Source organism: Bufo bufo, chromosome 9 (assembly GCF_905171765.1).
Source record: "Bufo bufo chromosome 9, aBufBuf1.1, whole genome shotgun sequence".
Taxonomy (NCBI): domain Eukaryota; kingdom Metazoa; phylum Chordata; class Amphibia; order Anura; family Bufonidae; genus Bufo; species Bufo bufo.
Window position 1 is genome coordinate 118,808,893 of NC_053397.1, and position 24,373 is coordinate 118,833,265.

General features: G+C 45.2%; 1 protein-coding gene across 2 annotated transcripts in view; it reads left to right on the forward strand.

Moving 5' to 3' along the window:
- The window catches only part of FOXRED2 (FAD dependent oxidoreductase domain containing 2), a 692,701-nt gene that overhangs the window by 182,750 nt on the left and 485,578 nt on the right, over window positions 1–24,373 (forward strand). For both annotated transcript variants that reach the window (XM_040407426.1, XM_040407427.1), the window contains exon 5: window positions 15,486–15,652. In XM_040407426.1, coding sequence (XP_040263360.1) covers window positions 15,486–15,652 — 167 coding nt within the window. The remainder of the gene's footprint in view (window positions 1–15,485; window positions 15,653–24,373) is intronic.

Sequence of the window (24,373 nt, forward strand, 5' to 3'; positions counted from 1 at the left end):
GTTACCCGCACTACCTAATGCTAAGACTCTTGCTCAGGTATTCGTAAGTGAAATCGTGAAGCTTCACGGGGTCCCCTCCGATGTTGTTTCGGATCGGGGTACCCAGTTTATTTCTAAATTTTGGAAAGCTTTTTGTTCCCGTTTGGGGGTACACTTGTCCTTTTCCTCAGCTTTCCATCCTCAGTCGAATGGACAGACTGAGCGTACCAACCAAAACCTGGAGACATATCTAAGATGTTTTGTGTCTGAAAACCAAGAGTTGTGGTCATCATATTTACCGTTAGCTGAGTTTGCCATAAATAATCGTCGTCAGGAATCCACTGGCAAGTCACCATTTCTTGGTGCATATGGTTTTCATCCCCAATTCTGTACTTTCAAAGAGGGGGGGGGGTCTTCTGGGGTTCCCGAAGAGGAACGGTTTTCGTCATCTCTTTCATCGGTATGGCAGAAGGTGCAAGCTAACTTGAAAAATATGGGAGGTAAATACAAATGCATGGCTGATAAGAAACGGTCGCCAGGTCCGGACCTAGGAGTAAATGACTATGTGTGGTTGTCTACTAGGAATATTAAATTGAAGGTTCCCTCTTGGAAACTGGGTCCTAGGTTTATTGGTCCTTACAAAATTGTAGCTATCATCAACCCCGTGGCTTTTCGCCTGGAGTTACCTTAGACTTTTAAAATCCATAATGTCTTTCATAAGTCGTTACTCAAAAAATATGTTCCACCTCTAGAACCGTCACCGCTGCCACCCCCTCCTGTTGTTGTGGATGGTAATCTAGAGTTTCAGATATCCAAAATTGTTAATTCTCGTCGGGTCCGCCGCTCTCTTCAATATCTGGTGCATTGGAGAGGTTACGGTCCCGAGGAAAGAATGTGGGTTCCTGCGTCTGAGGTAAACGCCGACAGGCTAGTTCGGATTTTTCATGCCTCTCATCCTGAGAGACCTGGTCCTGAGTGTCCGGAGGCCCCTCGTAGAGAGGGGGGTACTCTCACGAGGTGTCAAGAACCACGCCTGACTCCGTTATACCCGGGGTCAGGAAGTCGCAGCGGTTGTGTCACGGCTGTATGTGAGCAACAAGAGCATACACAGTAAATAGAGCTACTGACCGGACCCAAACTAGGGAGGATAAAGGGTGACCCCTGTCAGACCCTCAAAGCTCTCCCTATGCTACTAAGCACATGCCCGGATCCAAATGGTGGAACGAGGCATGCCCGCGTACCTAAGACTGATGACCACTGTAACCCCTACAATAGTGGAAGGGGCACGGCCACCGGTGCCCTGCTCAGTATATGGACGGAACCGGGGTCGCCAGTCAGAAAACAAACAGAAACACTACAATGTCTGCACACTTAACTGAAGGAGCTGCAGGAGCAGTGAAGACAGATCCAAAGACAGCTGGCAATATCCGGAGTACTTGCTGCAGCAGAACACAGGTCCAGTGAAATGATAGCACACAAGTGAAGATACTCAAGCAAGAGATACAACTCAAATGAGAAATATAATCCGCACCCTACAAAAGGAGGAGGGGTGATTTAAGGGCAGATAAATCAAACACAGGAGGAACAGCTGGGAGGAAGGAAACAGAAAGTAAAGACCTCATCACAGGGGCGGAGAAACAGAGCAGAGAGAACTCCTCCAAGCTCTAGTAGTGACATCATCACAGGGGTGGAGAAACAGAGCTGTGAGAACGTCTCAAAGCTCTGGTAGTGACAGTACCCCCCCCTCTACGGGTGGACTCCGGACACCCAGGACCCACCTTCTCAGGATGAGCCCTATGAAATGCCCTGATAAGGCGAGTGGCTTTAATGTCCGACACCGGAACCCACATCCTCTCCTCAGGACCATAACCCTTCCAATGAACGAGGTACTGGAGAGAACTGCGGACAATGCGAGAGTCCACAATTCTGGAAACCTCAAACTCCAGATTGCCATCAACCAAAATCGGAGGAGGAGGCAAAGAGGAGGGTACCGTGGGCTGGACATATGGTTTTAAGAGAGATCTGTGAAATATATTATGTATCTTCCAAACCCGTGGAAGATCAAGACGGAAGGCAACAGGATTGATGACTGACAAGATTTTATAAGGCCCAATAAACTTGGGACCCAATTTCCAGGAGGGAACCTTCAGTTTAATATTTCTTGTAGACAACCACACCAGATCACCCACATTCAGGTCCGGACCAGGCACACGTCTCTTATCAGCCACACGCTTATACTTCTCACTCATCTTTCTAATATTACTCTGAATCTTTTGCCAAATGGTAGACAAAGACGAGGAAAATCTCTCCTCCTCAGGTAAACCTGAAGGAGCCCCTCCCGAGAATGTCCCAAACTGCGGATGGAACCCATATGCACCACAGAATGGTGACTTATCAGAAGATTCCTGACGACGGTTGTTCAGAGCAAACTCAGCAAGAGGGAGAAATGAACACCAATCCTCCTGGTTCTCTGCCACAAAACAGCGCAAATATGTCTCCAGATTCTGATTGAGGCGCTCAGTCTGACCATTCGACTGCGGGTGAAAAGCAGAAGAGAAGGACAGCCGAACCCCCAGGCGAGAACAGAAATCCTTCCAGAATCTGGACACAAACTGCGTGCCTCTATCGGAAACAATATCAGAGGGAATGCCATGCAATTTAACAATATGGTCGACAAAAGCTTGCGCCAACGTTTTAGCATTGGGTAAACCAGGGAAAGGTACGAAATGAGCCATCTTGCTAAAACGGTCCACCACCACCAGGATCACCGACTTCCCTGAGGAACGAGAAAGATCCGTGATAAAGTCCATGGACAGGTGTGTCCAAGGACGGGAAGGTATGGGTAACGGGAGAAGGGAACCTGAAGGCCGTGAACGAGGGACCTTAGCGCGAGCGCACGTCTCACAAGCAGCCACAAAACCCTCCACCAACTTACGAAGAGCCGGCCACCAAAATCTCCGAGCAATGAGATCTACCGTGGCTCTACTCCCGGGGTGACCAGCAAGAACAGTATCATGATGCTCCTTGAAGAGTTTGTGACGTAGCTCAGGAGGCACAAACAACTTCCCAGAAGGACAACGGGCAGGTGCCTCAGTCTGGGCAGCCTGGACCTCTGCCTCCAAATCAGAATATAGAGCAGAAACAACTACCCCCTTTCGCGAAAATGGGACCCGGGTCCTCAGAGTTTCCTCCTCCCGGAAAACAGCGAGAGAGAGCACCAGCCTTCACATTTTTGATCCCAGGGCGGAATGTAACGACAAAATTGAATCTGGAGAAGAACAGAGACCATCTGGCCTGTCTCTGATTCATACGCCTGGCCGACTCCAAGTATGCCAGATTCTTATGGTCGGTAAAAACGGTGATAGGGTGCCTGGCCCCCTGCAACCAATGGCGCCATTCCTCGAAAGCCAACTTGATGGCCAACAACTCCCTATCTCCCACATCATAGTTTTTCTCTGCCGGGGAGAGTTTTTTAGAGAAAAAGGCACAGGGTCGCCATTTGGCAGGAGAAGGGCCCTGGGACAAAACAGCACCCACACCCACCTCGGAAGCATCCACCTCAACAATAAAAGGTAAGGAAACATCGGGATGCACCAAGACGGGAGCAGACGCAAAACTCTCTTTAATCTTAGAAAAAGCTGCAAGCGCCTCCTCCGACCAAGAGGAAAAATCCGCCCCCTTTTTTGTCATGACAGTGAGGGATTTGACAACCGAGTAATAATTCAAAATGAACTTTCTGTAATAGTTCGCAAAACCCAGAAAGCGCATCAATGCCTTCTGATTCTCAGGAAGCTCCCACTCAAGTACAGCACGGACCTTCTCCGGATCCATGCGAAAACCAGAAGCAGAGAGGAGAAAACCCAGAAATTGAATCTCCGATACCATAAAAAGACATTTCTCCAGCTTGGCGTACAATTTATTTTCCCGCAGAATCCGCAGAACCTGAAAAAGATGATCCTGATGGGTCTGAACATCAGGGGAAAAAAATCAAAATATCATCAAGATACACCAATACAAATTTCCCCATTAAATGGTAGAAAATACCGTTAACAAAATGCTGAAAGACGGCCGGAGCATTCATCAGGCCGAAAGGCATAACGAGACTCTCGAAATGCCCGTTAGGGGTATTAAAGGCCGTTTTCCATTCATCCCCCTCTCTGACCCTGACCAGGTTGTACGCGCCTCTCAAATCCAATTTGGAAAAAACCTTGGCCCCAACAATTTGGTTGAAGAGGTCCGGGATCAGAGGAAGGGGATAGGGATCGTGAATCGTGATACGGTTCAGCTCCCTTAAATCTAGGCAAGGTCTCAGAGAGCCATCTTTTTTTTTAACAAAAAAAAAAAACTGCGGCAACAGGTAATTTTGAGGGACGAATATGCCCCTTATCGAGACTCTCGGAGATATAGGTTCGCATTGCGATTCTTTCCGGTTGTGAGAGATTGTAGAGGCGTGCTTTTGGCAGCTTGGCGCCGGGAATGAGGTTAATGGGACAGTCAAACTCCCGGTGAGGAGGTAGCTCCTGAACACCGCTCTCGGAAAACACGTCCGAGAAATCAGAGAGAAATGATGGCACAGTTTTAGTAGACACCTCTGCAAAAGTCGCTGTGAGACAATTCTCTCTACAAAAGTCACTCCACTCATTTATTTGCCTTCCTTGCCAATCAATAGTGGGGTTATGTCTAGTGAGCCAGGGTAACCCCAAAACTAGAGGAGAAGGCAATCCGTTAAGGACAAAACAAGATATATCCTCCACATGAGTGTCACCTACAGCTAACCGGATATTGTGAACAATGCCCTTCAGAGATCTCTGTGAGAGTGGAGCAGAGTCAATAGCAAAAACAGGTATATCCTTTTCTAATGTGCAAACCTGAAAACCATGCATGGCTACAAATTGAGTGTCAATAAGATTGACGGCCGCTCCACTATCGACAAAAATCTCACAAGAAATGACTTTGCTCTCTAGCGCCACCCTGGCAGACAGGAGAAAACGGGAACTGCAGGTCAGAGGAAAAGCATCAATTCCTACATCAACTTTGCCCAAAGTAGCAGATGAAGCAGAGTTTGATGATTTACCTTTTGAGGTTTTTCTCTTATCGCTCTTAGTACAGTTCAAGAATCTCCTAGACGGACAAACATTTGCCAAATGACCTATGCCCCCACAACAAAAACACACCATACTCTGAGGTCTAAATCCTCTTTTATCAGGGGCAAGTCGACCTAGCTGCATGGGCTCCTCCTCAGAGTGGACCGAGACAGGATGAGGCCCCTGCACACTGAATGAGTCCGCACCACTGCCCCTAGACTGACAATGGCTGGACAGAGAGGTCTCGTTTCTTTCTCTTAGACGCCTGTCAAGGCGTACCGCCAATGACATGGCAGACTCTAAGGACGTTGGTCTCTCATGGAAAGCAAACGCATCTTTCAATTTCTCTGAGAGACCATGACAGAACTGACTCCGGAGTGCAGCATCATTCCAACCTGAATCAGCTGCCCATCTCCGAAATTCAGAACAATAAAGCTCCGCAGACAGTTTGTTCTGGCATAAAAAACGTAAGTTAGATTCGGCCAGAGCAACACGATCCGGGTCATCATATATCTGCCCCAGGGCCGCAAAAAATCTTTCCACGGATCGAAGGGAGGGATCCCCTGATGGCAGCGAAAAAAAGCCAAAGTCTGAGCATTACACCTGAGCAGGGAGATGAAAATCCTCACCCTCTGCTCCTCATTACCAGAGGAATGGGGATACAAGCAAAAATGGAGTTTGCATGCCTCTCTGAAGCGAACAAAATTCTCACTGCCCCCGGAGAACGTTTCCGGAAGTGAGACCTTTGGCTCGCAACAGACTCCATGGGCCGGAGCATAGCCCAATGCATGAAGCTGAGTCATAGATTGACGGAGATCCGCTACCTCCAAAGAAAGACCCTGCATGCGGTCAACCAGGCCAGAAAGCGGATCCATGTCAAAAAGGACGGTTTTGGCGGATTATAATGTCACGGCTGTATGTGAGCAACAAGAGCATACACAGTAAATAGAGCTACTGACCGGACCCAAACTAGGGAGGATAAAGGGTGACCCCTGTCAGACCCTCAAAGCTCTCCCTATGCTGCTAAGCACATGCCCGGATCCAAATGGTGGAACGAGGCATGCCCGCGTACCTAAGACTGATGACCACTGTAACCCCTACAATAGTGGAAGGGGCACGGCCACCGGTGCCCTGCTCAGTATATGGACGGAACCGGGGTCGCCTCAGATCCAGTCAGAAAACAAACAGAAACACTACAATGTCTGCACACTTAACTGAAGGAGCTGCAGGAGCAGTGAAGACAGATCCAAAGACAGCTGGCAATATCCGGAGTACTTGCTGCAGCAGAACACAGGTCCAGTGAAATGATAGCACACAAGTGAAGATACTCAAGCAAGAGATACAACTCAAATGAGAAATATAATCCGCACCCTACAAAAGGAGGAGGGGTGATTTAAAGGCAGAGAAATCAAACACAGGAGGAACAGCTGGGAGGAAGGAAACAAAGTAAAGACCTCATCACAGGGGCGGAGAAACAGAGCAGAGAGAACTCCTCCAAGCTCTAGTAGTGACATCATCACAGGGGTGGAGAAACAGAGCTGTGAGAACGTCTCAAAGCTCTGGTAGTGACAGGTTGGCTGCGCGCTCTATGTAAGCTAGGGCTGTTTCCTTATGGTAGCTTTCTGGGTTTGCTTTGCAACCCTTTTTGGCTCACTCAGGGATCCGTAGCTCCTTCTCCTCAGCTGTTCCTTGTCCAGCACTCCCAACCTCCTTATATTCCCCTCTCACACTTCTCTGGTTGCCAGATATAGAGCTTCCTGCCTGGACTTCTATACTGACCCTCTGGAGCTGTGTTGCTGCATTCTCTGGTTGTTGGTCCAGAACGCTACCCTCCGGATCCCTGTTGGACCTTTGTGGTCTGCTGTGGTCGCCCACCTGGGTGTATGTGTTTGCCTGTATTGTCTGTCCTCTCCCTGGTGTTTCCCTCTTAGTGTCAGTGGTGCGGACTAGCAATCCCACCGGCCCGTTCACTATCTAGGGCTCATTTTAGGGAAAGCCAGGGTTTAGGCACGTGATCGCCGCACGGGTGAGGAACCCGTCTAAGGACGTCAGGGCAGTCAGGTGCCAGCCGCAAGGTGAGTCAGGGGTCACCACCTTTCCCTCTCCCTTGGGCAGGGCTTTCCCTTTTCCCTCCCTGTGCGTGACGCCGGTCATTACACCTACCCCGTCAGGTGAACACTGTAACAAAAAAAAAGTAAAAAGCCATTTTTTGTAACCTTACATCATACCAAGTGATCAAAAAGTCATATGTACCCCAAAATAGTACCAATCAAACCGTCACCTCATCCCGCAAGAAATGAGGCCCTACATATGACAAGCTCCCAAAAATACAAAAAATTTGGCTTTCAGAAACATGATTTTTTTTTTCAAGAATGCTTGTATTGTGTAAAACTGAAATACATTTTTATAAAAAGGAGACCTATTAGGTATCACCGCCTCCGTAACAACCTGCACTATTAAAATATCACATAATCCACCCCCTAAAGTGTAATATTGAATAACATAGTAACATTTGTAAGGTTGAAAAAAGACATCTGTCCATCCATTTCAGTCTGTTATCCTGCAAATTGATACAGAGGAAGGTAAAAAAAAGTGTGAGGTAGAAGCCAATTTTCCTCACTTTAGTGGAAAAAATTCCTTCCCGACTCCAATCAGGCAATCAGAATAACTCCCTGGATCAACTACCCATCTCTAGTAGCTATAACCTATAATATTATTACACATCCAGACCCCTCTTGAACTCTTTTAGTGAACTCACCATCACCAGCTCCTCAGGCAGAGAGTTCTCTAGTCTTACTGCTCTTACCATGAATAATCCTCTTCTATGTTTGTATAGACAGTTACTGAATAGCCCAAATTTTGATAATCTTTCTTGGTACTGTAGTACACCCATTCCAGTTATAATTTTAGTTGCCCTTCTCTGAACCCTTTCCAGCTCTGCTATGTCAGCCCAGAATTGTGCACAATACTCCATGACTAATGATTTGTAAAGTGGCAGGACTATGTTCTCATCACGGGCATCTGTGCCCCTTTTGATGCAAACTATTATCTTATTGGCCTTGGCTCAGCTGCCTGACACTGGTTTCTACAGCTTAGTTTGTTGTTCACTAACATTCCTAAGTCCTTTTCCATGTCAGTGTTACCCAGTGTTTTACCATTTAGTATGTACGCTTGACATGCATTATTTCTTCCCATGTGCATAACCTTACATTTGTCAGTGTTAAACCTCACCTGCCACTTCTCTGCCCAAGCCTCTAATCTATCCAGATCCATCTGTAGCAGTATACTGTCCTCTTCAGTGTTAATTACTTTACACAGTTTAGTGTCATCTGCAAAAAATTATATTTTACTGTGCAAGCCTTCTACAAGATTATTAATAAATATATTGAAGAGAATAGGGCCTAATACTGACCCCTGTGGTTCCCCACTGGTGACAGTGACCCAATCTGATTGTGTACCGTTAATAACAACCCTCAGTTTTCTATCACTGAGCCAGTTACTTACCCACATACAGACATTTTCTCCCAGTCCAAGCATTCTCATTTTATATGCTAGCCTTTTATGTGGTATAGTGTCAAATACTTTGGAGAAGTCAAGATACTGTATACGACATTCATTGACTCACCGCGGTCAAGTCTACAACTTACCTCCTCATAGAAATTGATTACATTAGTTTGACATGACTGATCCCTCATAAAGCCATGCTGATATGGCGTTATTTGGTTATTTTCATTCAGATACTCCAAGATAGCATCTCCCAGAAAACATTCAAACAGTTTACCCTTGACAGATGTTAAACTTACCGGCCTATAGTTTTTGAGCTCTGTTTTTTAACCCTTTTTGAATATTGGCACCACATTTGCTAAGCGACAATGATAAAAAAAATCATATGTACTGTAGTAAGGCACAAGGGACCATCATTGATGGTAGATATGTGTCACCGGGGTACCTGGCCTCGGTGAAGTAGGAGCCAGTAGTTAAGGTGTGTCAGCGGCAGTAGGTGGTTGACATTTCATTTATTTTGTATAGCTGTCAATAGCTGATCCGGGACGGCTCTTACTGGGAGTAGTCATAGTGCTGGGTGGGTGACTACTCCCCAGGTTCCAGGCCGGGTCTTGACTGGCCTACCAAAAACAGCCAGCAGTGTCAGGTGGGGGTGATTACCTCTCTGACAGTGGATCTCTATGGAGTGCTGTGTTGGATCAGAGCCTGAGCCGGAGTTGCTGTTCCTGAAAGACTGAGGACAAAGCGAGGTCCACATACACCCTGTGGGGTTACGGTACTGTGCAATACCATACCTGTGTTGTGCTATAAATATGGGACTTTATTGTTTCTTTAAGGCCGGCTGGAGCAAGCCGATCACTGCCATTTACTGCCTTATTGTTTTGTCAAGAATAAAAGACAACTGTTGCTTTGCTTTCACAGCTAAAAGACTGCTGCTGTGTTCTTATCTGAAGGCTACCATTGGGGAAGATCCCTACAGTACCCAAAAATGGTACCAATAAAAACGTCATCTCTTCCCTCAAATAAACAAGCCCCTACTCAGCAGAAAAAAAAAAAGCTTTCAGAAAATGCAGGGTGCATCCGGGGGTGTCACGATCAGTGTGGGGGAAAAACTCCACACTAAATACAGGTGGAAAGGGGAACAGTAACTGGGCCTGGAAACTAGGGAAGGAACAGGTCACCTCCTAAACAACCCTAATCCGGGCCCTAACTACCTATCAATATGAATAGACCTTGAAGGTAGGAATAGTCATATGCTGGATACCTAGGCCCGTATATCCCTATAATGCCCTGGAATGAGGTTAGGACCAGAGTCAACCCATTCCTCCCCAGATAGACGAATGGAAGTCTCTGTCTCAGGCCCAGATACAAACAACATGGAATATAACAAACACAAAACAGTAAGAAAAGACAAGACTTATCTGAAAGCAGAAAACTGGCAACTCCAGAAGCACCACAGAGTACAACCGACCAGCTAGTTAGAAGACAGGAAGAAAATCTATAAACCGCACCTCCAAGAGTGGGAAGCGGCTACTTATGGGAAAATTCACAGCTAAGACTATTGTCTTAGCTGTGAATTTTCCCATAAGTAGCCGCTTCCCACTCTTGGAGGTGCGGTTTATAGATTTTCTTCCTGTCTTCTAACTAGCTGGTCGGTTGTACTCTGTGGTGCTTCTGGAGTTGCCAGTTTTCTGCTTTCAGATAAGTCTTGTCTTTTCTTACTGTTTTGTGTTTGTTATATTCCATGTTGTTTGTATCTGGGCCTGAGACAGAGACTTCCATTCGTCTATCTGGGGAGGAATGGGTTGACTCTGGTCCTAACCTCATTCCAGGGCATTATAGGGATATACGGGCCTAGGTATCCAGCATATGACTATTCCTACCTTCAAGGTCTATTCATATTGATAGGTAGTTAGGGCCCGGATTAGGGTTGTTTAGGAGGTGACCTGTTCCTTCCCTAGTTTCCAGGCCCAGTTACTGTTCCCCTTCCCACCTGTATTTAGTGTGGAGTTTTTCCCCCACACTGATCGTGACACCCCCGGATGCACCCTGCATTTTCTGAAAGCTTTTTTTTTTTCTGCTGAGTAGGGGCTTGTTTATTTGAGGGAAGAGATGACGTTTTTATTGGTACCATTTTTGGGTACTGTAGGGATCTTCCCCAATGGTAGCCTTCAGATAAGAACACAGCAGCAGTCTTTTAGCTGTGAAAGCAAAGCAACAGTTGTCTTTTATTCTTGACAAAACAATAAGGCAGTAAATGGCAGTGATCGGCTTGCTCCAGCCGGCCTTAAAGAAAATATCGAGCCGTCAGAGGGAAAATATTTAGGATGGTATGTATATATCATATAGTCACAGAGTACCTCCTATTAAAACGTAGCCTTTATTAATTAAATATAATTACGCTGAGAAACTCAACTTCCTGTCTAAAATACCTTCACTGTTCCTAAGTTACTTGCATTAAAAACACAATGCAACGCATTGCATCCGGATGCGATTTTCACGCATGCCCATTCACTTCTATGGGGCCAGCGTTGCGTGAGAATCGCAGAATATAGAACATCTATGATCCGAAGCTCGATTCGCTCTACACTAATAAAAACTATAGATCATCCCACAAAAAATGAGTCCTCACACAGCTCCATAAACATAACTACAGTATAAAAAAATTATGGCAGTCAGAATATGGTAACGAAGAGATAAAAAATAATTTTCTCCAAAGTTTTTATTTTTTTCAGTATTAAAGCACAAGAAAACAATATAAATGTAGTATCTCCATAATTACTACACAGGGAACACCGTAAAAGCAAAACCTATAGAACTGTGGCGGAATATATATATTTTTTTAACTCATTTAAAATTTTGTTTAGTTTCCCACTACATTGTATGCAGTAGTAAATGGCACAATTCAAAAATATAACTTGCCCTGCAAAAAACAATGCATTTTCATATTCTAAAGCTTCCCAAAAATTAATCCTTATCAGGGGCAGTTGGTGTTTAAACACACACAGTGTTATGGGATCACAAAATAAATAAAAAACAGTGGCTTGTTCGGGGACTAAGTGTCCACAAATGATGTCTTGACAAGGTCAGAATGCTTGCCTATACAACACACACAAGTTTTAATTGTCAGAAGAAAAAGTGGCTCTTGAACGAGCCTATAATAAACATTCTTCCTTTTAATTGGGAGCAGCAGCAGTGCAATGTGCATATGGAAAGGGTACAGATACTGTATAGTTATGTGACCGCAATATTAGCAGCAGCAATAGCAGCATAACATGGAACATACAAGGCAGTAGGTTGGCTGTCTATGGGTAGTATTAGTAGTGGCATGATGGTGGCGGTTACATAATGTAGGCAGCAGCAGCCTTATAGAACATGATGGTGGGCAGGACGGCAGGCAGGCAGACAGCAACAGTGGCATTGTCATCATCATCATCCCCTTGCTTCTCCACCTCCAATTCCTCCTCCTTTTGCAGTGACAGCTCCTTATCCTCCTCCATGGCAATTTCTCCTTGTGGGTCCCCAACAGCTGCAGGGTGCACAGTAATGTGCGCTAGCTGTTTTTCTTCCTCCATTGTCCCCTGATGCAAAAACATCAGCGTCTATTATAAGATAAATAAGAGGGGGATGACATTGCTTATTTATTCCCTTCTGACAGATTTTGTGGCCTCTTCAAGGAGGTTCAGCACCCGACAGGCATCTCAGATGAGCTGCCACTGCTTCACCTCGAAGCAATACATGTTCCCTGCTGCGGAGGCAGTCTGGTGCATGACAAAGTCGTTCACGGCTTTCCGTTGCTCGTACAGACGCTCAAGCATGTGCAAAAATCATTCAAAACAAGAAAAAGCAACATAAATAAAGTAATCTCCCATAGTAAATGGAAAATAGAGGGAAAACTAACCTGCAAACATTTTGGGGTGGTGTACATGCTGGAGTGTCCTTGCTGCCTCCAGTATGTTGGAAGAACTATGAGGAAACTGAAAACACATATAGGCTACATGCACACGACCGTATGTGTTTTGCGGTCAACAAATTGCGGATCCGCAAAAAAAAGGATGACATGCGTATGCCATCCGTTTTTTTACGGATCCATTGTAACAATGCCTATCCTTGTCCGCAAAACAGACAAGAATAGGACTTGTTCTATTTTTTTTGCGGGGCTATGGAACGGACATACTGATGCAGACACCACACAGTGTGCTGTCCGCATTTTTTGCGGATCCATTGAATGGAATGAGTCCACATCCTATCCGCAAAAAAAACGGAATGGACACGGAAACAAAATACGTTTGTGTGCATGAGGCCATACAGGAACAAATCAGGAACATAATAAAGGGTTTAGAAACCCACAGCGTTTCATTGCATTTAAAAAAAAAACATCGAGCAAGGGCTGGAGCTAATGAAGACCAACTGGAGGGGAGAAGTCCCTACATTGAAAATAAATAAAAAGAGGTGGAATGGATATATTGCCTAGGAACACTGCAGCCCAAAGGGTTAAATATAGAATTTGACCTTAAACCCTGCATAGTGTGATGGCCTAATCCAGTATTCATAACAGATATAAATATTGACAGTTTACAATAATGAACCATCTCTCTTGCTGTAAAATAAACATCTAGCCCATGGGATTTAAATTGACTATGTGGAGATGACCTGGCACAGAGTTCAGACTAGTATTTTAGGTGTCTATCGTCTGGATGGTAATATACGTGTTGTACAGTTTTGCGAGTTGTTATGAATTGGTTTTCTCATCTCTAGTTAGTTTGCCTATGTTATGTTATGGATGCAATTCTCAAAACTTCTATGGGAAAGTTTATAGACATTTGAATTGAAAGCTGAGCTCTGATTGGTTGCTAAGGGCAACTAAAACAGTTTTGATAAATTAGGCCTATTGTGTTTATAATACTGTAGTAATAAAACCCCATATTATACTGAAAGCAGCTTTAGTTAATGCATTATATTAGGTTTAGAAATTTATTGTGAATTGGGATTACAGTTTGTATAGGGGATGAAAATTATATACTACATAATTCCCAGTACTTGCGTGCAAATGTTGGTTGGCGCACTTGTGCAGTTTTTGCATGTTAGTGATGCATGCAGCATTTAGGCCTCTTTCACACGGGCGTTGCGGGAAAATGTGCGGGTGCATTGCGGGAACACTCGCGCGAGTGCAAAACATTGTAATGCGTTTTGCACTCGCGTGAGAAAAATCGCGCATGTTTGGTACCCAAACCCGAACTTCTTCACAGAAGTTCGGGCTGGGATTGGTGTTCTGTAGATTGTATTATTTTCCCTTATAACATGGTTTTAAGGGAAAATAATAGCATTCTGAATACAGAATGCATAGTAAAACAGCGCTGGAGGGGTTAAAAAAAATAAAAATAAATTTAACTCACCTTAATCCACTTGATCGCGTAGCCCGGCATCTCCTTCTGTCTCCTTTGTTGAACAGGACCTGTGGTGAGCATTAATTACAGGAACAGGACCTTTGATGACGTCACTCCGGCCATCACATGATCCATCACCATGGTAAAAGATCATGTGACGTACCATGTGATGACCGGAGTGACGTCATCAAAGGTCCTGTTCCTGTAATTAATGCTCACCACAGGTCCTATTCAACAAAGGAGACAGAAGGAGATGCCGGGCTACGCGATCAAGTGGACTAAGGTGAGTTAAATAATTTATTTATTTTTTTTAACCCCTCCAGCGCTGTTTTACTATGCATTCTGTATTCAGAATGCTATTATTTTCCCTTATAACCATGTTATAAGGGAAAATAATAATGATCGGGTCTCCATCCCGATCGTCTCCTGGCAACCGTGCGTGAAAATCGCACCGCATCCGCACTTGCTTGCGGATGCTTGCGATTTTCACGCAACCCCATTCACTTCTATGGGGCCTGCGTTGCGTGAAAAACGCAGAATATAGAGCATGCTGCGATTTTCACGCAACGCACAAGTGATGCGTGAAAATCACCGCTCATGTGAACAGCCCCATAGAAATAAATGGGTCGGTATTCAGTGCGGGTGCAATGCGTTCAACTCACGCATCGCATCCGCGCGGAATACTCGCCCGTGTGAAAGGGGCCTAACTATAGGCATGTGTGACAGGTATGAACCCCTCACAGCTTATAGTTTTTTGCAGACTATATTTTATTTGCACAGGGTCTCTGATAGAGCAGACATTTTAGCCACAAATTAGAATTTTTTTTTTGTTTAATTTTTGCTAATAATCATTGATTTCTGCAAAGTCGCTTGATGGTGGTTTTGTGTACTACATATTATGTTTTTACATGTTATGCTTTGCAATCTCAAAAAATTCTACCCACAATTGGCACTATATGTCAGGATTACTTGAGAGCCAGTAATATTATTAATATTGCATACTGTTTAAAAAAAAATGGGAAACTGTTCATTGTGCCATATACAGTATGTACTTATAAGGCCTCGTCCACATTTCCGTCCATGGGTCAGTAAAAAAAATCATGGAGACTTGTACTACTTTGATCCGCGATGTGGACCAAGCACGCCCATAGAAGTCTATGGGTCTGTGAAAATCACGGACACACCACGGATGGAATCCGTGATGCGTCCGTTTTTCACTGAAGACTGATAGGAGATTCTTTGGAAATAAATTTTCAGCTGAGCAACATCAGTGAATTACGGATGACACACGGATTGTAAAAACAGAACCCACGCACACGACCACGGATCCTTCACAGACATCTTCACAGATGAAACACGTATGCTTTTTTTCACAGACGTGTCACTGAAACGGAAACGTGTATGAGGCCTAAGAGACATTTCATAGGGTCTAATACTTTTCCACAACATAACAATGTTGCAACATCTGGCACCTTGAATTGACTTTAGCATTCTGTCTAAACACTTTATACATTTGGTCACTATTTTTCAGATCTGTTAAACTAACGCCATCATCTGGGCTAAAAAAGAAATACCCACTGCTAAAGCCGAATTATGAAGCAAAGCATGTCAATGGTCTGTTTGTAGTGGGAACAGCCAGTCATGGTGTTGACTTTCGCAAGTCTGCTGGTGGATTTATTCATGGATTCCGATATACAGGTAAGAAAGCTTGCAGTCTCCTCCTAAATTCTAAAGTCTGTTGTCAGAAAACTCACCAGGTACAATGACTGGTAGGGCTAGCTCAGCACAGTATAATCATAACTTATTTTTTGATTGGATGATCCATTCACCTACTGCTTTTAGTTGATATACAAATGAACTTTTAACCCTTACAAGACGTTGCTATTTTACATTTTTGCGTTTTAGTTTTTCACTCCTCGCCTTCCCAGAGCCATAACTTTTTTTATTATTCTGTTCACATAGCTTTATGAGGGCTTGTTTATTGCCAGACAAGTTGTATTTTCTAATGGCACTATTTAACATTACATATGATGTGGTGTGGAGCTAGAGATGTCCCGAACTATTCGCCGGCGAACAGTTCCCGGCGAACATCGCTTGTTCGCGTTCGCCGCGGCGGGCGAACATATGCGATGTTCGGTCCGCCCCCTATACGACATCATTGAGCAAACTTTGACCCTGTACCTCACAGTCAGCAGACACATTCCAGCTAATCAGCAGCATACCCTCCCTCCCAGACCCTCCCACCTCCTATCAAAAAGCAAGGACAGCATCCATCTTAGATTCATTCGGAAACTGCAGTGTTAGTGAGAGCAGGGACAGTGCAGCTGCTGCTGATTTAATAGGGAAATCGATAGCTAGGCCAGTGTATTCAGTGTCCACTCCAGTCCTGAAAGACTCATCTGATCTGCTGTAAGGACAGCATCCTAACAGCACCCCAAAAAGCCCTTTTTAGGGCTAGTACATCAGTCTGCTTTTTTTTTTTCTCTGTAATATAATTGCAGTTGCCTGCCAGCGTGTGTGTCAGGCCCACAGCGTGTACTGTGCCCACTACTGCCAATGCCCAGTGCCATCAGTCATATCTGGTGTCACAGTAGCTTGCATTTAAAACAGTAAAACACTTTTTTCACTGTAATATAATTGCGGTTGCCTGCCATCGTGTGTGTCAGGCTCACAGCGTGTACTGTGCCCACTACTGCCAGTGCCACCACTGATATCCGGTGTCACAGTAGCTTGCACGTATAGTACCACTAATCGAAAAAAAAATTACAGGCAGAGGCAGGCCACCACGTAGGGGTCGTCGTGGTCGTGGTGCTGTGATTTCCTTTAGCCTTAGAATAATGCCCAGTGTTCAGAGGCCACGTACCCTGAACTCGAAAAGTTCTGAGGACATAGTTGACTGGCTAACACAGGACACCCAATCTTCTACAGCTTCCGCTCGGAACCTTGACGCACCATCCTCCTCCAGCTCAGCTTCGGGCACCTCTCAAGTTACCACTTGCCCGCCTGCCGCCACCACCAACACTAGCACTACAGCTGCTTCACTTGATTTGTCAGAGGAGTTTGAGTGATGCGCAACCATTATTGCCAGAGGATGTAGATAACAGGGATATGTCTCAGTCAGGCAGCATTACACACATGGACGTACAGTGTGATGATGATGATGTTGTACCCGCTGCTGCTTCCTTTGCTGAGTTGTCAGATACAAGTGAAGCGGTTGATGATGACGATGTGTCCGTGGATGTCATGTGGGTGCCCGCTCGAAGAGAAGAACAACAGGGGGAAAGTTCAGATGGGGAGACAGAGAGGAGGAGGAGGAGAAGAGTTGGAAGCAGGGGGAGGTCATCGCAAGGAGTTAGTGGCACAGTCAGACAGCATGTATCGGCACCCGGGGTCAGCCAGACAGCACGCCAATCAACGCATGCTGTTGCCACCACCAGAATGCCGTCATTGCAAAGCTCATAAGTGTGGCATTATTTTTGTGTGTCTGCCTCTGATAACAGCAATGCCATTGTACAAGCAGCACACAAACTCAAAGCCACCATCCTCCTCCTGGTCCAGCATCTTCAGCCACTTCAACCACTGCTGTCCTCCTTGCCCCCTCTCAACCACCCGCCACTCCGCCTCTCGCCTTGAGCAGTTCCTGCTCATCTGCCCACAGTCAGGTGTCTGTCAAGGAAATGTTTGAGCGTAAGTGCAGTACGCCAGTCCTGCAGGGTGAGCGATTGGGAGGTCACAGGGGCAGTTAACAGACCGAGGGTTGCTATTGGTACTCACAGTTTTTATATGGCCTGGGCAGGCGTACAGCAGTGATGGAGAGGCTGGCACATGGATCCTCTGGGGCACTCTCTGTAAATAGGGACCAGGCCGGATGGTAAGTGAGGTGCCCTGGGTGTTGTAGGTTTAGTGTACCGGTGGCAAGATCCCTTATAGTTCGTGATGCCAGTGCCGGTAACGGTGGCACACCGATTTATTGTAGGAATAATTGAGGTACACACGGTTGTAGTGAACCAGAACTCCTTTTTACTGAACAGTTCAACTATATACAGGTTTCAGTTGGTTTCATATGCAGGGTCTTGATAACAGGCAGGCTTCACAAAAATGGCAGGCAAAGTCTTTTCAAGATACACAGAGGGAATAAACACTCACAGATCAGGCTGTACTGTCTTCAGATCCTGTCTGGCTTTCTCCAAGGCCCGTATGAACTATAGCTGGCTTTATCCTTGGGTAGGGAAACCTTCCTCTGGTATAAATCCTCTTGCTGTAAATATCCTTCTGCCCTTCAGCTTTCTACTTGGCTAGATAAAGGTGGCTCTGCTCTGTACTTTTCAAGGTACTAGATATCCTCAGGAGGCAACTTCTTCTCCTGGATTAACTTCTGAGCTTCACTTGCTCAGCACTTCAGGCAGGCTGGACTGCACTACCTAGCCTCCTGGACTAGACTGGACTGACTCTTTCCTGTCTGGGCCTAACTATATATACTAGGGGGTTCCCTAGCTCCCTCTACTGCCTAGGAGGAGGAACTACACTCCTAACAGGTCTGGTACACAGGAGATAATATGACAACATACATTAAAATGCAATACAAAATACCATGACCATGTTCCACAGGAGGTGGAGAACAACGTGACCCAATTGACCCTTGAGTAGTGCCCACATTTACATAGTGGGACACTACATACCCCGCTGCTTTGAGGTTGCCCGTCCTCGACGCAACACAGGGGCCCGCCCAGCTGGAGACTGTAACCTGAAAGACAAAAATGCAAAGCAGGCATATACAACAATCACTACTTTTACAATACAAATATATTAGGCAGCTCCACTGGCAAAGGACAAATGCGGTGAAAGGGGCCGTCGTTCTCTTCACAGGATAAAACAGGGAACAGGGGCGCTGACCTGGGACAGCGTATCAGGAATAACCAGGATAGTCCATAATAATAAAATTGCAACAATAACATAAGTTCCTGGAGGCTCAAAAGACAAACATGAGTCCGTAACCGGGTCTTGTAGACAGTTAAATAGGAGTTTCCCGGGGTGAGGTACTCTAGTCAACAACATAGTCTCCGAATCTCACAGGTAGGTGCCCCCTAGTAGGCCGCGTGGACCTCCTTACTGGCAGAGACTCTTCTTGCCTTGGCTCAGGGGGGCCAGAGGGATCCACAGGCTCTGGAGCCCTTTCAGGTATACCCTGCGATATGTCACCCTGGGGTCGAGGACTAGCAGGAACTGGAGCCGGTACCACCAAGTTCAACCAGGGTGTGAGGAACCAATGAAGTGGCTCTTTGTCATGTAACAGGTTTTCAACAGCCTGCATAGGATCAACAGGTTGGGCTGCCGACTCTGGCTCAGGGGACTCTGGCTCAACGTCCCCTGCTGCAGTTTCTCCTTCTATGCAGGGCTTTAAACGGTTCCTGTGTACAGTCTGGGAGCCTTTACCTTCCCTGGAAATTTGGTAAATGTGGGCCTCAGCATTAGGAATATCAGTTATGATGTAAGGAGTCCTCTCCCACTTACTGTCCAGTTTACTGGTTCGGTGGTTATTCCTCAACCACACCACGTCTCCTATAGCAAGAGGCCAGGTCATAGTCTCTCTGTTGCCGCTCTCGGGCACTTTCCATGTGCTCCTGAACAATCTCTTGGGCATTAAGAAGACATCTTTGATGCTCCACCACCCAATCAGTCTTTGGTAGTGGGTTGATGACATCGGGTACTTGCACGTCCAGGGAATGGTCGGCAGGCAGCCTCATTTGACGGCCGAACATCAAATAGAAAGGCGTGTACCTGGTGGAGCAGTGAATTGTATTGTTATACGTATACATAAGTTGTGGCAGCAGAGTAGGCCAATTACCCCTTGTCTCAGGGGGTACTGCTCTCAACATTTCAATGAGAGTTTGATTCATCTTTTCACTGACTTTCTGGCAATTGTGGAGCAGGCACATCTCCTGGAACAGCTGGGATTCAAACACAGACCCCTGGTCGGTGAGGATTCTCACCGTAGGGCAGGAGGAAATGCTTCCAGAATGCTTCCGCCGCAGTCTTGGCTGTAAGGTCCTTCACGGGCACTGCGACAACAAACTTAGTGAAGTGATCAATAATGGTCATGGCATAAGTATAACCTGAGCGACTTGGCTCCAACTTCACATGATCAATGGCAACAAGCTCCAGGGGAGTTTTACTCACAATAGGATGGAGAGGCGCTCTCTGGTCATGGCGCTCACTTCTCCCGACGGCACAGGCAGTACATTCCCGGCACCATTTTTCAATGTCTTCTCTCCACCCAATCCAATAGAACCTTCTGCGAATGGTGGCCACAGTTTTCTGCACGCCGAAATGTCCGGACCGGTTGTGGTACATCTCTAATACAAGACTGGCGTCTCGATGTGGTATGAGGATCTGGTACACCCTATCGCAGGACACTGGATCCAGGCTCCTTCTTGGATCCGCCTTTTTGAAGGAAGAGTTGGTGGCGATGTCTCCACAGTTTCAATAGTTCTGGGTCTGCACTCTTCCTGCGGACTCTTTCAGGAGTTCTCCTACTAGTAAGGAAGTCGAGCAGTTCACCGAGGACTCTACTTTCTGACTGGAGCTTAATCCACCTTTCTTGTTCGCCCCTGGACTCAGGAGTATTCGGTGGAGAGGAATTAGCAGCTGAATTATTTTCAGTGTGACATTATCTTGTTGAGCAAATTTGTTGTAAAACGCCGGCATCTCCACTTCTTCCCAGGCGTCCTTTGGTTCGTCTGGTGCTTCTGTAGTGGGAAGCTGAGACAGGGCACCAGCATTATCATTTGAGCGGCCTGCCCTGTATTTCACAGTGAAGTCATAGTTGGCAAGGCGGGAGGCCCATCTTTGCTCCAGAGCCCCTAACTTGGCTGTATTCAGATGCACCAGGGGATTGTTGTCAGTTAAGGCGACAAATGGAGTGGCAGCAAAGTAGTCCTTGATTTTTTCAGTCACAGCCCACACTAAAGCAAGGAATTCCAGCTTGAAGGAACTATAATTCTGATCGTTTTTCTCAGCTCCCCTCTGGGATCTGCTGGCGTAGGCAATCACCCTTTCTTTGTGTTGCACCTGAAATATACCTTTTATTAATAATAAACTAAAATCTGGCCTACAGCCGGACTACACATAACAGGAGAGTCAGCAAGACATACAATACAATACTATAATTAATGAGACAAGGGGTACACTGGTAGTATATGTGACAACATCCAGAAAAGGAATCCTTGTCATGTATATGGAAGACGGCTGAGGAATCATTTACGATACAATAAACGACAAATATAGCTCAATGATGACCTGATATTGGTGGGGCCATCATTAAAAAACAGTAATGCAATATGGTCAATTGACTTGACATATATTCCGCGGTTATACACGGTTTGCTGAATTACTATGCATATATTCCGTGAAAATTCACGCGTTGCTGAAATACTGAAAAAAGGTTTTGTGGTTACTGGTTTGCTTAGATATCAGTAGGTATAGAACTTAACGGTTTGCTGAGATGTCAGTGGGTGTAGTTCTCAATAGCCAGGTGGGGAACCAACACTGGTGAATGAAGCAATCAGGTAGATATTTAACATTACTGTTAACCAGGATGGTCCGGAGGCCGTAATATTAGTGCAGCTCAGAGACGTAATGTCCAAAAGTCAGTGAAATCCTATCCTACATAGAAACATAGAAACATAGAATGTGTCGGCAGATAAGAACCATTTGGCCCATCTAGTCTGCCCAATATATCTGAATACTATGGATAGCCCCTGGCCCTATCTTATATGAAGGATAGCCATATGCCTATCCCATGCACGCTTAAACCCCTTCACTGTATTTGCAGCTACCACTTCTGCAGGAATGCTATTCCATGCATCCACTACTCTCTCAGTAAAGTAATACTTCCTTATATTACTTTTAAACCTTTGCCCCTCTAATTTAAAACTGTGTCCTCTTGTGGTAGTTTTTCTTCTTTTAAATATGCTCTCCTCCTTTACCGAGTTGATTCCCTTTTATGTATTTAAAAGTTTCTATCATATCCCCTCTGTCTCTTCTTTCTTCCAAGCTATACATGTTAAGGTCCTTTGACCTTTCCTGGTAAGTTTTATCCTGCAATCCATGTACTAGTTTAGTAGCTCTTCTCTGAACTCTCTCTAGAGTATCTATATCCTTCTGGAGATATGGCCTCCAGTACTGCGCACAATACTCCAAGTGAGGTCTCACCAGTGTTCTGTACAGCGGCATAAGCACTTCACTCTTTCTACTGCTTATACCTCTCCCTATACATCCAAGCATTCTGCTGGCATTTCGTGCTGCCCTATTACATTGTCTTCCCACCTTTAAGTCTTCTGAAATAATTACTCCTAAATCCCTTTCCTCAGATACTGAGGTCAGGACTGTGTCAAATATTCTATATTCTGCCCTTGGGTTTTTACGCCCTAGGTGCATTATCTTGCACTTATCCACATTAAATTTCAGTTGCCAGAGTTCTGACCATTCTTCTAGTTTTCCTAAATCCTTTTCCATTTGGCGTTTCCCTCCAGGAACATCAACCCTGTTACATATCTTTGTGTCATCAGCAAAAAGACACACCTTCCCATCGAGGCCTTTTGCAATATCACTTATGAAGATATTAAACAAAATTGGTCCCAGTACAGATCCCTGTGGAACCCCACTGGTAACATGACCTTGTTTTGAATGTTCTCCATTGACTACAACCCTCTGTTGTCTGTCACTCAGCCACTGCATAATCCACTCAACAATATGGGAGTCCATGCTCAATGACTGCAGTTTATTGATAAGTCTTCTATGTGGGACAGTATCAAAAGCCTTACTAAAATCTAGATATGTGATGTCTACTGCACCTCCACCGTCTATTATTTTAGTCACCCAGTCAAAAAAATCTATAAGATTTGTTTGACATGATCTCCCTGAAGTAAACCCATGTTGTTTTTCATCTTGCAATCCATGGGATTTTAGATGTTCCACAATCCTATCCTTTAATAGGGTTTCCATTAATTTGCCTACTATTGATGTCAGACTCACTGTTCTATAGTTGCTCGATTCCTCCCTACTACCTTTCTTGTGAATGGGCACGACATTTGCCAATTTCCAATCTTCCGGGACGACTCCTGTTACTAATGATTGGTTAAATAAATCTGTTAGCGGTTTTGCCAGCTCACCACTATGCTCTTTTAATAATTTTGGGTGTATCTCATCAGGCCCCTGTGACTTATTTGTCTTCACCTTAGACAGCAAACTTAGAACATCTTCCTCTGTAAAGATACATGCATCAAATGAATCCCTCCGTGACCCTAATTAAGCTCAGCCCAGGGACACCCCTTAAAGGTAGAGGTTCCCTGTCCTCGTGCCTAATCTGACTCTCCCTGTATGCCCCTATCCTCATTAACCAATAGTATATAACATAACAGACACACTAAAGAAAACAACAGAAAAAAACACAAATCCCAACGTTACGTTTCCCCAGCCAGTATGACATCTGTCTGGTTCGTCAGGGGAAGTGGAGAACAATACTCCAGCAGCAGTGTCTCACAATGGAGATTTTCAATTTAGCGTCCCTCAATCGAGACCCTCCAGGAATAGCAGCCCAGATGTAGGCAATAGATGACCGGTGTCCCCAGATCCTAGTCAAAATCAGCGTCTTATAAAGTATCCTCCCCCAGTTAGTCCCTCCTCTTTAGACAATTATTTTCTTAGTATAGATTAGAGAGCGCAAATAATATCTTGAGCGATATCTTATAGTATAATTATCAGCCCCCATATGTATAACAATACTGTATTTATAAGGAAAAGATCATAAAGCACCTTAAAATTGAATGCCCCATTGGTACAGCATGTGAACACCGATAAATACTTTATAAGGCGCTGATTTTGACTAGGATCTGGGGACACCGGTCATCTATTGCCTACATCTGGGCTCCTATTCTTGGAGGGTCTCGATTGAGGGATGCTAAATTGAAAATCTCCATTGTGAGACACTGCTGCTGGAGTATTGTTCTCCACTTCCCCTGACGAACCAGACAGAAGTCATACTGGCTGGGGAAACGTAACGTTGGGATTTGTGTTTTTTTCTGTTGTTTTCTTTAGTGTGTCTGTTATGTTATATACTATTGGTTAATGAGGATAGGGGCATACAGGGAGAGTCAGATTAGGCACGAGGACAGGGAACATCTACCTTTAAGGGGTGCAGTGGCGTAGGGATCGCCATAGCAACCATAGCAGTGGCTATGGGGCCCTACGCCACTGGGGGCCCGTCTGACCGCATTCATTTTTTTTTTTATTATTATTTTTTTATTAACACACACACAGACACTACACACAGGCAGCCAGGAGGTGGCGTAACTACCGGGGAAGCAGCTGCTTCGGGGCCCGCCAGTTTATTTTCAAGTTAGTTAAATATCGATGTCTTAA